Source organism: Misgurnus anguillicaudatus, unplaced genomic scaffold (genome assembly GCF_027580225.2).
Source record: "Misgurnus anguillicaudatus unplaced genomic scaffold, ASM2758022v2 HiC_scaffold_34, whole genome shotgun sequence".
NCBI classification, from domain to species: domain Eukaryota; kingdom Metazoa; phylum Chordata; class Actinopteri; order Cypriniformes; family Cobitidae; genus Misgurnus; species Misgurnus anguillicaudatus.
Window position 1 is genome coordinate 1063534 of NW_027395284.1, and position 17659 is coordinate 1081192.

Consider the following 17659-nt stretch of genomic DNA (forward strand, 5'->3'; position numbering starts at 1 on the left):
TGGACACCCAAGAACTTAAAGCTCACGTAACACACACTGTTTCTGCATTTCTGATGTTAATCTGGAGCACCTATAGACTAGTATTACATCCTTTATATCTCCGGAGGGTCTTTAGTTTAATTAGATTAATAAAAGAAAGATTAGCAGGCTAATTAATTAAGAAGGCTGAGTTACTTCCGCAGGAGGAGCGAGTACGAGTCATGCAACAATATACAACACTTATAACTTATGATTCACTACGTGTTTGTGTCGTTTATATAATAATACGACAGAAGTCTTACACACCACATGCAACTCATGGTCCGGTTAGGAAAACCCAGACCATCAAACACACACGCAAAACTCCGCTGCTACCCCGGATAATAAACTATATCCATTGTTTTCATAAGCCTGGCTTTCTTCTCCTTACATCAGAAAACACACGTCTTCAATCGTGCCATTGTTGAGTTTTGAAATTAAACAAAGCTGTGTTGCGTGATATGATGTTCGCAAGTTCTAGTGTCTCCCGCTGATTGACGAATGGGCGGGGTTTTCCGGGCTCGAACTGATTTTGCCAAGTGGTTGATGTCCTCAGGGCAACATATTGTGTTGACCCAAGGACAACATTTTTCTAAATACAACCTAAACAGACCCCAAACCCCAACCCTAACCATAACCAAACCCTAAAATCAGAGGGACATGATAAGTGAAAAACAATGGTCTAGAAACAACTAATCCTAATTGTAAGCTTGAACTTAAAACAAACTGTAAACTCATTTCTGAAATCTGATTGGTTCATTAAAATGTTGTCCCAGGGTCAACATTATGTTGCCCTGAGGACATCAACCACTTGCCAAAATCAAGAGAGCCGGTTTTCCGGGGGAGTGCCCATATAAAGAAGTGATATGTATAGAAACCCCTGAGACGTCAGCTGGACCTGTAATCGAAAAAAAAAACTTTCAGAAACTTGTACGAACCTTGGCTATGTGCATTCGGCACAGAAATACTCTGTAACACACCCAACCAGAGCCGGATTAACGCAAAGGCAAACTAGGCACGTGCCTAGGGCCCGATTGGCGGGATGGGGCCCAGACAGAGGGGGAATTTTTTTTTTTTTTACAAATGTCCCATCTACAATTTCGCCGCTGTCGGGCGGAATCCCCGTATCTCCAAAACCATTATTTTTCAGGAAATTTAAAAAACGCAGTATTTTTTAAGTTATTAAACATTGTTTCATAAAAGACGAGCTTTATGACTCGGGAGCAGAGAGATACGAGCTTATGCTCTCATTGATAAAAATGGTACGGACACAGACGTCACCGCTGCCAGCAGTGTTCAACAAATACTGCGGTCACATTGAGCCTTAAAGACGATGCTTCAATAGTTAACCAAAGCTGACTTTAGTATACATCTTACTAAACTCGATTTTAAAGGTTTACGATCTATAAGTGATGCAATACAAAACACGATGAGCGGACTGCTGTCTAATAAGTGGAAATGAATCTGCTCGCAAACTTACCTTCGTGGCTCACGGGCTTCCTTCTGCACAGAAGCATTACAGCTATCGAGTTTTAATAAATGTACTTAAACCTAACTATTTTCACTTGTTAGTGCCTAACAAACAGAAGTATTATATTAATTAAATAGCCATTTTATCTCCAATAAATAAAACATTTACTTGTGTTTAACATTCACAAAATAATTTAATGGTGGTATGCAAAACATTCAATTTAATTCAAAATTGAATTCAATAAAAACATTGCTACTTGTGTTTTACATGCACAAAATAATTTAATGGTGGTATCCAAAACATTCAATTTAATTAAAGTATTATATTAGATACATTTTAAAACTTCAATGCATGTATGTTAAGCCTAGTAATACGTAAATATTTAAAATACATCAATAACTGATATCATAGGTTAACACAGATAAAATCATAGTTAAGTCTTTCTTTATTAAGCCCATTACTGAGTGTATTTGTGTTTGTGAGTTTATGACTGTTGTTGTCTGAGGTGGTGATTCGGATGGGGACGCCAGTCATCAGAATGGTTGATTTTCAAGTTCATCGTTCCACTCTGTACCTGACAGAGTTCCTTTAAGGACACAGACATGGTTGCTGCAAAAAATAAATAAATAAAGGACAAACGATCATTTCCCTACGTTATATAAGGCATGTTTACGTATAATAACCAGGCAAAAAAAAACAGTTCCTTGCATCATAATTCATGACTGCAATGGCAGAACTAGCTGGGTCAAGATGTTTTTTCTTTAAGCCCCACGAAAATCACGTTAGATACCAAACATGATAACAAAACCAATGGATAGTGGCTAGCTAAGTCAAATGCAAGCAATATGTGCTTTAAATTCACTTCACAAACGTCAATAGCGTAAAGAAAAATCTAGCAGCCTCAGAAACGATACATTAGACTTTAGCACTACCATTACTTCGAGATAAAACTGTTATACATAATATAAAAACTGTTATTATATAATTCATATAACTGAAACATAAATAACCAGTGTTTTGAGGACATTTACCTCAGTGGACGTGTTGCTCGACAAGGATTTCGTTGCGATTCTCAATCTTGAAGAGAAATATGCAGCGAAGTTCTCCCGCGGATTACTGACACCTATTGGTTATTTACTGGTACTACTGCCTTAACAATGACACTCCCAATGGATAAGGTGAGGATAATTTAATAGCATTTAATAGAGCCGTGTAATGACGTATAAATAATACACTTAGCAAAAAATTGTCTGATAGACTGGTTAATATACAACACATGACTTAATTTGGCATACAAACAACCAATTTGTAACCAAAGACTAGGCTATGTAAAATGTGAATTAACTTTTATTAGTAACTTTGGTAAGTTTCAGATTTCAATTCATAAACAACCTCGATGGTGGGGGGGGGTGCGGGGGGGGGGTAAAAAATGCAGCCTGCCTAGTGTAGTTCATTTATTTAATCCGGCTCTGCACCCAACTGCATTTTTGACATTTTACCTACGTTTAGCATGAGGAAACAACTCTATAACTGTGTTTATAAGTCAGAATGCTTGAAATACCATTGAACCACAAGCTATTTTGGGGATTTTCGCCTGGATTTTGCCTACCCAATAAACACAAAAATAAATAGGCGCTTTTTGATGTTTTTTTTTCTAAAGTTTTTATTTGAAAGTGTATAACTCTGGCCCTGGGTGCCTCAGCTCCCTGCAGATAGTTTTGTTTGATTCCGGCAATTGTCAGCTTACAGAGGAAAAAGGAATTTTTTCTCTATCATAATCTGTCCAAAAGTTATTTTACTCCAACTGAAGGGAGGACTAATACCCTTTTTGTATACAATTTCTGCCTAAAAACATTTGAAGTGCTCCCATAACCACATACAGTGGAATAAATGCAATTTCTTTATAACATTTTAAAGAAAACCCTTTGAAGTTACATAAAAAGCTGCTGTTTGTGACAAATATTGTTATTTATGTTGTTTTTAATATGATAAAACACCAAATTTTCTTTTTTATGTTGTAAACACTGTCTTTTATAGTGTATAACTCTGGTTCTAGGTGCTCTAGCAGACTGGAAGCAGTTCTGGTTGTTAGCAGCAGCAGACAGTAAACACACCAAAAAAAGAATGATCTCTTTAGCATGTCGCTTTCAAAAGTTATTCTTATTTTACTGAAGGGTGCGAAAATACATTTTTCGGTAACACTTTATTATAATGTTCATTAATTAACATTAGTTAACTACATTAGTTAACATGAACTAATGATGAACTGCACTTGTGCAGCATTTATTAATCTTTATTAATGTTAATTTCAACAATTACTAATACTTTATTAAAATTTGGTTAACGTTAGTTAATGCACCGTGAACTAACATGAACAAACAATGAACAGCTTTATTTCTATTAACTAACATTAACAAAGATGAATAAATACTGTAACAAATGTATTGCTCATGGTTTGTTCATGTTAGTTAATACATTAACTAATGTTAAATCATGAACATTATAATAAAGTGTTACCCATTTTTCATATAAATATAAATTTTTTGATTTGCACATATAATAAATAGCAAGGGATTATTCATGCACACAACCAAAGAAAATGCTATGAATGGACTAATTTTTTAGAGTAGGACCTAAGAGAAAAGATGGTGTAGCATTTGTGGCTATCTGTGCTATCTGAGGCAGCTCACGCTCAAATTTCACATAAATTTACAAAAGACAATTTTTTACCTTATTATTCATTCAACGATTGTTGGATATGGTTTGATAATAGAACAAAAATAACGCTGTAGCCTTATTCCTGAGAATGAGAGCTTTCATTTGATATAAGACTTGTCCATGTTTGTCATATTTGAAAAATATGAAATATGTGACTATTAAATGATATCAAAAAAATATGGGGGGGGGGGGTGATAGTGTAAATTAAGTGTAAATAACTTTCTTACAGTAAAAGATATGTCAAAGTGATGCATATCTGCAGAAAGTAGAGGCTCTAAGCTTTCAAACAGTATCTCATATGTGTTACTGGGGTCCATGACGGACCATTAAAGATTAAAAGAATATTTTATATTAAGTCAAAATACGAAATTTTGGCCCCGGGACAGGGTCCTCAGGGTTTAAGAGGTTACTGGAGACACATTCTACTTTAGTAGATACATTTACAGATAGAAAGTTAGATGCTTTGCATATAGATACCTGATGTTACTTTTATGAGTTTATTGTTTATTACTTTTCAATACTCTGTATTATTTAATTTAGCCACAGGTCCATTTTATCCATTTGGAACTGGAGACACAGAGAGTGAAGGAGGTTCTGCAGTGATTCACCTTTTGCAACCATTTACATTTTTCGGACTTACGTACAACCAAATTTATGTAAGTCAATATTTCATGACAGAATCCTGTTTAGGATTTCAAAAATGACTTTAGGTTCAGAAAGGCTCTGTTATTAAATTACATTTTAAAGGATCTTGACTGTGATAATAAATTCACTTTTTCACATCTTTTAACAGGTCAACAACAATGGATACTTGACTTTTAAACCAATATGGTACATCTACTTTCCATACAGGTTCCCAAATGGTGGGAAAGACATCATTGCTCCATTCTGGACTTATATTAACCTTTTCAACGGTGTTATTTCATATCGCCAGTACACTTCTGGCAGTGTCCTGACGCAAGCTACACAAGACATAAACCAATACTTCCCTGATCTGAGCTTTTCTGCTTCATGGGTCTTTGTTGCAACATGGGACAGAGTGGGATATTATCACTATTTGAATACAGTAAGAAACTGAGTTCACTTCTGTACAGTAAAATACTGAAACACCAAAACAAGGATTAAAGTATTCAATATTAAAAACTGTTTATATACTTACAGGATGAGGCATCTTTCCAAGTGGTTTTGATTTCAAATGGCAATTTCTCATTTGTTTTAATGAACTATGGTGCAATTGCTCCATTAGCATTACCTGTACAGGTACTGTATGAACATTCTAAAGAAAATATTGTATTATCTGTCACTATCTTTCTAAATAGAAGTTTGTATGTTTGTCTCAACATTAGCCTGGTTATGACACCATCGACTCAAGCCACTATTTCTCAATTACTAAATCACTGGACTACTGGACAAACTTAACATACAGCAGCAATGTCAATGTTTCAGGCAGATGGGCCTTCAGAACAGATCTTGGATCACGTTGTCTATTCAATGGTAATTTTATTTTCTCTGGTGCATATTTGCCATATTTGCTTTTAGTAGGGCCCTATAATTTCCGCGATCACGGAATCGCGGACGGAATTGGCTAATTAACACGGAATCTAGTATTAACGCGGAATTTTGCGGAATTTTACATATTTTGAATAAAATTATGTTTTTGTGTGGGAGACGAACGTATGTCTGGGGGAAATGCAGACCGGGGGAAGTAAATCTGGGCGACACGCCCCCTCGCGTCGTTTCAGACCCCCTCCAAAACACTGAAACCATGGCGAAGCGGCTCTCCACGACTCTGCTTTCGTCAGCGAAAAAATTAAGAAATTCGACGCTAAGCACTTAGTTCCGAGCAGGTCTCACATGACATTTATGTGACCGGAGAACTGTTATTTTGGAAGTTTTGTCAACACTCTGTTCACGGTGAGCGCAAAGATACATGCACTCTCTCATCCACGTCTGTCTCACTGTACCTCTCTCATGTGCACGCGCTCATGCATCTGTCCGAAGTGCGAACACAAATCCTCATGTATTTGTTCAGTTTTATGCATTTCAAGCGAGCTGAGGCAAACTAACTATCCCTTGCATTTAAAATATAATCATTTGCATCATGGCGCCGCTCTCTGTCTCTCTTTCGCTCGCATGTGCAAATAGCTGCACGCTCATGCTGTCCTAAGTCAGATCACTATCCTGTGTATGTTTGTAAAGTTATATGCATTTCAAGCGATTGTGTATAAAATATGGATCGCGTTCTGCTGGATTGATGTGTTTAAGGCACTTCTGAAGGCACCACTGCTTTGACACCTTGTTGTAGCCTCCTGCAACAACACTAAACAATGCATTGAATTGAGTTGTGTGTGTGTGTGTGTGTGTGTGTGTGTGTGTGTGTGTGTGTGTGTGTGTGTGTGTGTGTGTGTGTGTGTGTGTGCGCGCGTGTGTATGTGCGTGTGTAAATGCATCTTTTATAGTCATTAAGTAATCCTGTTATCCAGTTTTTCCCCAAATCATTTACATTTTAATCATTAACATTAAAGGCACACTCTTTTTATGACTAAAATAAAAGTAAAGGGTAAAAAATATAATTGCCAAAAATTAAAACGGATAAAACGGAATTTGCAAAAATTAAAACGGAGAAAACGGAATTTGGGAAAAAATAAAACGGAATTTGGGAAAAAATAAAACGGATTTTATAGGGCCCTATTTTAGCAGTTGAAAAGCAATTGTGTACCATACTGGTGATATGGTGAAGCTGCCATGCTTTAAAAGTCCTGCACTGATTGTTCCCAGCATACATTGTGTTTTGGGCGCCAATTCTCAGCACAGGATGCTAACATGCTTATGTTCATCTAAGACATATTACCTAACTTAACCAGCAAGCTCCATTTGGTCAGCCAGTTTCACCAGAAAGACTGATTATCCAAAATGTTTTGCTGCTTTTCAAAGCTAGCCTGGTCACGAGGATAAAATCAAATTTTTTTATTTATTTACTTGTTTATGATTATAACTTTTGACTTGAAAGTCCTAGAAACAAAATCTTGTAGTATTTGGCTCATGACTGTTTGAATGCACCCTATCAAATTTTTTTCCATAGAATTAAAAAAAAAAAAAAAGTACAGAATAGGCCAGGTTGTCAGCCAGAAAAGAGACAAAATTACCACATTTACCCCAGAACCCACCCACAACTTATCCAGAAGCCCCGGAAAATAGCTGTAATTCAACCAAAATATATTTATATAGTGTAAAATGTATAATTGAAAAACACAGAAATCATGCAAAAACAAATAAAGTTTTATAGCAGTTTTATTGATGCTGACAAGAATAATTTCAGATAACAGCAAAAAAAAATAAGGATCTGCCAAATAAACCAATAACAGTAGAAAGATAAAACAAAAGCAACAGTGAAACTGCCAAAAATACAAAATAACATAAAAGCTAACAGAGAAACATTAACTTAAAGCTGGGGTGCATTCTTTTTGAAAAACACTTCGGAAAAGAGAGTCGGGTTGAGTACCAAAAACACACTTGTAGCCAATCAGCAGTAAGGTGCTACTAACCGACATCGTTGCCTGGGTTGCATATGTGTAGGGCGTAGGGTGACCAGACGTCACAAAAAATTTGGAACAGTCCCGAAATCTAAGCTGCTGTCCTGAATCCCGAATCCTGCTCTAATTGTCCCAAAATACTGAAGCTAAATCTTAATCCTGAATCCCGCTTTAATTGCCCCGAAAATTATACTAAAGCAAAATCTTGAGTAGTTATTGTCTGAAAAAACATGAGCAAAGGTTTAGTCATCCTGCAGCCAGCCCCCGCTGGCTGCTCATTGGCTGCAGGATCTTATTTTTTTAAACTGTAGACGGGCATTAAGATATGTAAGGAATAATTGACGACGGGCCATTGAATTATAAGAAAATAATGCACACCAAGATGGCAATGCCGTTACACCGCAGGTGTGCATTATTTTCAAATAATTCAAAGGACCGGAGTCAATTATTCCGCTTATACCACGGTTACCACAAACATTGCTCTGGTGCCTATTTTTAAGACATTTAAAAGTTAGGTGTGCGGTTTACAGAAAAATAATCAACACCCATAGAACATTTCTCAGCCAATCAGAATGCAGCATTCAACAAACCCGTGGTATAAGCACTGATAAGGCACGGGAGTTCTGGCAGCAGTTTAAACCTCAGTGAAATATGCTGATGTGGTATAGACCCCTTCATAGTTCATGTCACAGGCGGTTCCCACTGCGCATGTCGGGGTCAGAAAAGTCATTACAGCAGAATAAGTTGCGTATTATTCGGTATCGTCAAAAATGCCTACTTGCCTCGTGGGCTGTGAAAATCGCACCAAGTCTTCCGTTAAGTTTTTTGGGATTCCTGCAGAATCTCAAAAACAAAAAAATACAACATCTGGCTGCAAGCAATTAAACGTGCAGACTGGGACAATGCAAAGATCAAAAAGGCTTGTGTTTGTAGTGCTCACTTCATTTCAGGTAAGTCATCATTTTTCAGCCCTGTTAGATTAAACTAGAAAGCCTTAGTAAATGGTATGAACAGTTTGACCCCATGCTGCGCGCGCACCCGATAGTCATTCAATGTTTACAAACCTTGAAGGGGTCCATTGTTTCTATGAATTTATCTAATTAATCTATATGCACAAAGACAATAGGACCTTTTTGTTTTATAGAGTAGATTTAGAGAGCGAAAGTTGCAGCAGCCGTGAGGACAGTTGAAAGTGCAGGCAGTGACAGTAAGTCGCATGAAGGAGTCAGATTGGTCGAGGGCGCACTTTGTTCAAACTATGTTCTAACATCCAGTTAAAGTAAAGTGCAGTAATTTACTACAGTGTTAAGATTATATAAAGATATATGTGATTTAAGTTATGAAACTTAACTTTACCTTCAGTTAAAATGATAATAAATAACAGACTTCATATGAATAACAAAGATAAATAAATTGATGAGACAAAAAAATGCCAGTTAGATATATCCAAAACCAACAAGCGATAATGGACAACACCATACGTTGGTTATGCGCATGCTCAAAGTCTTCTTCTCCGTGTATAGTGTATATCTGTGGCAGAATTACAGCGCCCCATACTGGTCCGGCATATATACTACACCGCTTTCAGTCGGTTTCAGTGGTTTCGTGTTTACGGATAATTTTTTTAGAGTAAGGACAAAAAATGATCGGATAGGGAATGCACCGGCTTCGTGTGGACATAGCCTAAGGTAGCCTACTTCAGGTGTGTTTGATTAGGGTTGGAGCTAAAATTTGCAGAGACACCAGCCCTCCAGAACCAGGATTGTTGACTACTGCTTTAATTTATTTGAACACAAAATCAACACAAAATTACACATAATGGGCCCTACGATCTGAAATGCAAGTGCGAAGCGCAAAGCGCAAGTGACTTTGTGGGCAGATCTTGGGCGCTGTTGCTATTTTCCCGGCGGGAGAAATAACTCTTGCGCCAGGCGTAAATCAATAAGGAGTTGACTGAAGTAGCTTCATTATTCATAGGTGTGGTTTGGGCGTAACATCAAATAAACCAATCAGAACGTCATCCAACATTCCCTTTAAATGCAAATGCGCAAGTTCCATGGCAGGTTGCTATTATAATGACGGATTTACCAGGCCGAGGAGACCGACGTTCTTGTAAGAGCAGTCAAAGACAGAGAAGTTGATTTGTATGGGGATGGGAGAAACCTGCCCAAATCAGCGTCGCGGTTAAACAGGCGTGAGAGGAAATAGCCACAATTGTCTCATCAGCTGGCATCCCCAGGACGTTGCGCCGCAAGCCCTACAATGATGTCAGGAGACGGGGGAATCCCAAGCTTGCCAGCATAAATCGGGGACGCGGTGTAACGGGAGGAGGTTCTTCCTCTACACAGGACCTGACGCCAGCAGAGGACATCCCTGCGTCCACCCTCACTGCTGAAAGCCAAGAAACGCAAGCAGTCCAACCCCAAAGTACACTTACAAATCAAGTTCACATACATCAAGGTTTCTTATGAAAACATTTTAATTATTATTTACATAAAATAAACGTAATACAGCCACACAACAAACTTATGAAAATATTTTAATCGTTATTTGCATGAGAATTTTTTAATGCAGCCACACAATAAATAAAAACTATCACCACAATGCTCCCCACAATTATTTCCCTTCTCTCATGTGTTCATATTTTTTATTGTAACAATTTATGATTTGCAAAAATAACTGTTGCATCTGTGTAGATTAGATAAGCAAATTGTGTGCGCGTTGTGCACGCTATACATTATGGTCAAGCTTGCGCCCTTAAAATAGCATAATGAACAACGCGCAACGCGCCACTGACTTTAGACTAGTTTTTTCTGGTCAGTGGAGCAATTGTTTTTTGAAACTGCAAAATAGCATCAGGGATGGTTTGCGCCAGAACACGCCTCATTTTTTGCGCTGAACCGCCCAGGGAGCGCAAGTTTATTCACTAATTTGCTGACATGTTGTCACTATCAAGCAGAGGTTTTACTTTTTTTACTTAGACTTAAAACAGCTTTAATTTTCAGCTTGGACACATCTTCAGTGAAGGACCCAGGGTCATAGGTTGTTTCGGGTCTTTGATCTTCATACACCCTCACCTGGGCGACCCAACCAGGGTCTTGAAAGTATTAGTACTTAAAAGTATTTTTTCAAGTATTTGTATTTCATCCGTGTTTTTCTTTGGAAACCATACATTCCAAAGCATATTATCATAATTTTTACTCTATTACATTTCATAAATACAAGTTTTTGTTTTACATTTAATGTTTAAGTACATTAAACATCTAGTACCTGTTAGGGTTTTGGACAGATGAACCCAATAGCGGACGATGAAGGGGTTAACAAAAGACTTTAAAATAAAACAAGACAAAAACAAAAGCCCACGTGGGGGCATACACCATACACAGACACAAAACACTAGACTAGACTATTAAACTCTTGACTTGACAATACTTGATACTTGACTGGAAAACATACAACTACACACCGCTGACAATACAAAATGAACCTGCACAGAAACAAGGACAAGAGAACATTATATAAGAGAAACTAAACAAGATAACGAGGAGGGAACAGGTGATGGGAACAAATAATAATTAACAATAAGCAGGAGGACGAGGGGGGCGGGGACAATGACGAGACACCGGAGGCACATGCCACAGTAAACAAGGCATGAGCCTCCACATAAACTCTGCCACCATGACAAAATACAAATATAACACAAGACTTCAAGGCAGAGTCCTGACAGTACCTTCTTGCTTTTACTTATCAAGTAAAAGTACAACATTTTAATGTAATTTGGTATTGAATAATTTCAATATGCAATAGAATAGTATGATTCTATGCTTTAGAATGTAGTGAAGTAAACATTTTCCCAAGACAAACACCCTGATAAATCACAGATGCTTGGAAAATGTTAATTATACTGACATTTTCGTGGCCGCCGCTAGAACAGCAAGCCATTTTGCTAATGTTTTGCCACTTAACAGAGCGTGCACGTCGAAAAGTGACGTCAATGCATACTATTAAGAAGCACCAAGGGAGAACACAGAAACAAAGGAACCAGACAAGGCTTCAAACTTAAAGCACCGGATAAGGCTAAAAGAATGTGATCATAACAACAGATAGATAATGTGCACATAAATGGCTATATTATATAATGTTACTTTTATGGGTTGTTTATTACTTTTCAATACTCTGTATTATTTCTTTTAGGCACAGGTCCATTTTATCCATTTGGAACTGGAGATACAGAGAAAGAAGGAGATTCTGCAATGATTCACCTTTTCCAACCATTTACATTTTTTGGACTTACGTACAACCAAATTTATGTAAGTCAATATTTATATATATATCTGTAATGTCAGGTTATATCTGTATCAAATAAAGAAAGGCTTTCTTACTAAATTAAATGTTTAAAAATCCTGACCATGATAAATTTACTTTCACATCTTTTCAGGTCAACAACAATGGATTCTTGACTTTTAACGGGGCATGGTACAGCAACTATCCTAACAGCTTTCCTGCATATGGTGGCAAAGACATCATTGCTCCATTATGGGCTGGTGACAGTTTAAGCGGTAATATCTCATATCGTCAGTACACTTCTGGCAGTGTCCTGACACAAGCTACACAAGACATAAACCAATACTTCCCTGACCTCAACTTTTCTGCTTCATGGGTCTTTGTTGCAACATGGGACAGAGTGTGGAATGTTTACTATCAGAATACAGTAAGAAACTAAATAAATAAAAGATAAAATATTTAAACAATTAATAAAGTATTCAATATTAAAAACTGTTTATATACTTACAGGAAACATCTTTTCAAGTGGTTTTGATTTCAAATGGCAGTTTCTCATTTGTTTTAATGAACTATGGTGCAATTGCTATATCACAACAATCCATACGGGTACTGTATGCACATTATAAACAAAGATTGTATTACTCTTTAACTATCTTTCTAAATAGACCTATGTCTGTCTTAACATTAGGCTGGTTACGACACCATCAACTCAACCTACTATTTCTCAATTACTAAACCACAGCAGAATTATTCCACAAGCTTAGCATGCAGCAGCAATGTCAATGTTTCAGGCAGATGGGCCTTCAGAACAGATCTTGGATCACAGGGTTGTCAATTCAAAGGTAATTTATTTTCGGCTTCCTTTGCGTATTTGCCATATTTGCTACTAGCAGTTTACAAGCTATTGTACCATACTGGTTGCACGGTGAAGCTGCCATGCTCAAAAGTCCTTGTCAACAGCATACACTGAAAAAAATGATTCATTGAATTTAATCATTTTTTTTAAGGTAAGTGGTTGCAATCAATTTATTTAAGCTACATTTAAACAAATGTTTTATATTTTATTTTACGTTACTAATCTTTTTTGTTTAAATGTAGCTTAAATTAATTGATTGCAACCACTTGCGTTAAAAAATTTATTAAATTCAATGAATCATTTTTTTCAGTGTACTGTACATTGGGCCTCATTCATGAAAGTTCGTAAATATATAAATTCCAAGAAATTTCTGAAACATTTCCTGTTCATTTTTTGATGAACTGGGGACTTCAATACTATTAAGGCCGGTGCATTCTCTTTCCTATTTTCTTACCATTTTCTACCATTTTCGCGTCGGTTTAGGGTTAGATTTACATAATGACATCCCTACCCAAACCTTACCCTAACCCCAATGCGAGGCGACAACTGTTTAATTTCGCGTACCTAGTAGTATTGAAGTCCCCAGTTCGTCAAAAAATGACGCGAAAGGTATACCCTCCGCGTCAACATATTGACGCATGGTCAAGTGTCGTCAAATATTGATGCCTTGGGTGTGAGACTGTGTTCTGTGTTACCCGAAACCTTTCCTCTGAGATTCACAAATACTTTGTAAACAACAGATTTGATAGTGAAATGTTTGAATGCTAATGAATTCATTCATAAACAGGGCGTGCATGCATGCTCATTCACAATTAGCATAATCCCCTGCTCTGCAATACAGCTACGCAAATTACGTATCCATCCATCCCCAATTCTCTGGTTTGGCTACAATATATTGCATCTCAACTCAAGGTTTATATATGTAGCACTTTTTAAAAATAGCAAGTGTCTTTTAAAGTGCTGTACAGACAATCTTTAAACAATTGAAACATAAGAGTAAGTAACAATAAAATAGAAAATACCACAACAGAAGCAAAAACAACAATCCAATAATCAAAAATATATACTGTAGGAAACATAAAATTATAGCTCTCAAGGTGTGTTAAATGCTTGCTAGCTAAGTTTTAAATTTGGATTTAAAAATGCAAAGTGTTTGGGACTTTCTGAACTATTTACAAACAAAATGTTTCATACAATGAGGCCCCTGTTTTTTTGGTGTCAGTCCTCAGCACAGGATGCTAACATGCTTATGATCATAAAAGGCATCTTAACCCTTATTGGTTATTGGGGATGTTTTCACCCACTATGGGTTTTTTTGTCTTAAAGGGGACAGAGAATGAAAAACCATTTTTACCTTGTCTTTGTTGAATAATGGTAACCCACATTCACAAACATACAAAAAGTGCTAAACATGTTAACATCTCAGTCTCATAGAAATCCTCTTTTAGAATGTCAGCCAGAAAACTGCCCAATCTGAAAAACTGATGCTTATGACATCACAGGCATCTAACTGCCCTTCCACTTTAAAATAATTGGCTACATTTTTTGAGTGGCAGCAAAGTCAGCCAATCAGTAATGAGATTGCAAGTTAAGCCAGTAGGGGGAGCCAAATAGGTGCAAAACCACTTGTTTAAAATCCCCCACCCTAATAGAGCTATTTGAGAGAGGATTTTAGAAAGCTTCTAAGGCATTACAGACCCAGACAAAATTTTTTGTCTACATGTCACATCACAGAACAAGGATAAATACTCTGTTCAACCATTCTATGTCACCTTTAATTTGGCCACAACTTTCTCTGTGTTTCGGCAAATAGAATGTTTTTTGGCGACAAATCTTATATTGACACATATTTTGGGGAAAAAAAACTCAACAATACACCATGGGCAAATTTACTACCCTTTCAGGTTGTAAATGGTTGTAAAAATGTATCAGTTTTATTTTCACTTTTTTCATGAATCTGTTAATGAACCTCAGTAGTGATCAAAACTACCAAATGTTTACAAAAGTTCCATGATTTTAATTCTTTAATTCCCGGATTTAAAAGATGAGCTACATTTTATGGCGTAATAGCACTTTTGGGAGTACTTCGACTCGGCGCAGTAACACACTCCCACTCCCATTATGAGAGTGAGAAGGGGAGCGGACTTTTCAGGCGAGTCAAAGTACTCCCAAAAGTGCTATTACACCATAAAATATAGTTCCTCTTTTTAATCCGCTTAGAAAAGCGCTACGTTTTATTTTGTACCACCAAACTACTCGTCTTAAATAGGAAAAACGTTGATGTGTTTGGTCACTTCTAACTTTATCTCTAAATGGTACCATTGAATGAATGGGGCTAAGCTAAATGCTATCGAAGCGTCGCAGCACTCTCAAGCGCTTACGTGCACGCACACAGATGATAGAGGGATGTATCAACAATTCTTAGTTAAGGTTATAACATATTTTAATATTGAAAATGAGTAGACTATTCCTTTAAGAGTAACACAGAACTGGAATAAGCAACAAACTATCTGCACAGACATTAAAGGTGCTCTAAGCGAATTCAAGCGTTTTAGGCCATTAAACATTTTTGTTTTATACAGTAATCATCTCATCACTATCTAGCTGCCTGTCCCATGAACACACTGTAAAAAACACAACCTCTGTGGAGAGCCCAGGTTCCGCAAACTGCAACAAAAACAATGTGGTCAAACCTACCACCAGGAAACATAACAAATGTGATCCAGCCAATAAACGATAAGAAGGAATTGTGAGTGGGGGATGGGCATGTTTATTACTCGTTCAGAAAGCATGGAAGGGAGGGGGAGGAGTTAGCCAGGCCCGGCACCACGAGGGGGCAAAAAGGGGGCATTGCCCCCTCAGATCTGATTTGTGCCCCCTCATTTTTGTATTCATGGTTTTGAGTTAAATAATAATTTAACCTTATCCCCATATGGGATTTAGAATGTTCAGTGACGTGACATTACTGCCCGATTCAAACGTCTTTCACGTTGGTTGGTGCTGAGCCCAACGGACGAGCTCAGCCCTGTCATATATCAACACTATGCAGTGTTTTCAACCTCATAATGTTTATTTTAGATTTCAGACATTTAAACAGGAAGTTTTTTTAATCTGTTGTTTTCTTTTGTTTATTTTCTAGATCTGGATGAATATCAGGTAAATTCATCTCTATGTGGGGCAAATTCTAACTGCACACATGTAAATGGAGGTTACAGTTGCTCATGTCTGAAAGGATTTACTGCAACATTCCCGTATCTCACAATCAGCATCAATAACACATGCACAGGTGTGTTCAGGCTTTACTTTTGTGTATTATCTGTCGACCATTAATGACCAAGATTTTTTGTGTCACTGACAGTTGAAGTTCTGTTTCATTGATTTCTATTTTGTACTAACAATTCAGTGCTGGTATTGATAATGCTAAATTTAAAAGACTAAGAATATGCTTGATGTACTATTATTTACAAACTGTGAAAAATATATTACTCATAAGGTTATACATTTCTCTTTTTTTTTCATTTAAGATATTAATGAATGTCTCAACTCATCTTCTGTTTGTGGGCCAAACTCATATTGTCAGAATTACAATGGAAGCTACTCGTGCTCTTGTTTGAGAGGATATAATGTTACAAAGATGAATGAAACTGTTAGTAATAGTAACCCATGTACTGGTAAGTGTTTAAAACTGTAATATATATAAGAATGCGAAAGCCAACCAAATGCCTCCGCATGAGATAATTATATTAACTTAATGCTCTTGGCACACACATGTACATTTAGGTTTATTAAATTCTTTTGCATAAGTCATACGTTTGTGAGGTTGGTCTGAACCACTCTTAACATCACTGATAGATCAAAGTATTAGTGACAGTAATCTATGCATCGGTATGCTTTTAATAAGGTTTCATGATTTGCACATACACTACTGTGAACATCATATCAAAGAAGTTGTCATCTTTAGGTTGTTGCAAAATTTGTATGATTACAAAAAAATGCTGTTTTTTTGTTGGTTTGTTTTTAAAGATGTGGATGAATGTGTTGAGATTCCTGCAGTCTGTGGTCCAAACTCAATCTGCAACAACACTGCTGGGGGTTACAATTGCTTGTGTATCAATGGATATAATATAACAAACCCGAACCTCCCTATAAACATCAGCAACCCATGCACAGGTATGATTGAGCGTTGTTGCTTACAGTAGAAAATGAATAAGTAATGTTACTTTAATTTCATTTCTGTTTTTTAAGTGTTTCTGGTTTTGTTTAATTGCAGCTTCAGTAGTAATATGCTTTGTAAAGTAATAGCATTTAGTTGATGATAGTTAGTTCTTAATTTTAAAGGTTGTTGCATAAAAGTGCACATTGTAATATTTTATATAACGGAAGGAGCGGTACTTAGTTTAACTAAGTTGTAACTAACATCTAATGCAGAAGCACCATCAAAAACTACAGTCAAGCCACCAACAACGACACAACTAACAGGTATGTACTGTAAAATAAACGAAATACCTCAAAATAAATATTTCATGATGTTGAATATGAAGAGTTTGGTTCCAAAATGCAATAAATCAAATTTGACTAATTTGGGTAAAAATGTGTTTAATATACCAAGAAAATGACAAGATGAAAAGCACGATTTTCAAATATTTATTAAAACTGATTTTAATTTTTTTCCGCAAAATACAATACATCCATGACATGTTTTTTTTTTTTTCAAAATGCTATACATCTATTGAATCCATGTATAAATGTGCATTTATCTTTGCCATGTTTTATTCATTT

At 36.6% G+C, this 17659-nt stretch overlaps 1 protein-coding gene and 1 long non-coding RNA gene across 2 annotated transcripts; both read left to right on the top strand.

Moving 5' to 3' along the window:
* Positions 1-2885: 2885 nt before the first annotated feature.
* LOC129430026 (uncharacterized) lies at positions 2886-16155 on the top strand. The gene is made up of 11 exons (XM_073865960.1): positions 2886-2898; positions 4748-4863; positions 5001-5273; positions 5369-5467; positions 5554-5701; positions 11935-12050; positions 12179-12451; positions 12535-12630; positions 12713-12866; positions 16020-16036; positions 16147-16155. The coding sequence occupies exons 1-11, from the start codon at positions 2886-2888 to the stop codon at positions 16153-16155; spliced, it is 1314 nt and encodes a 437-aa protein (XP_073722061.1).
* A 277-nt stretch (positions 16156-16432) lies between these two features.
* Positions 16433-17364, top strand: LOC141363407 (uncharacterized). The gene is made up of 3 exons (XR_012368912.1): positions 16433-16551; positions 16904-17050; positions 17309-17364. It is a non-coding gene; the product is annotated as an uncharacterized lncRNA (long non-coding RNA).
* The last annotated feature ends 295 nt before the right edge of the window (positions 17365-17659 follow it).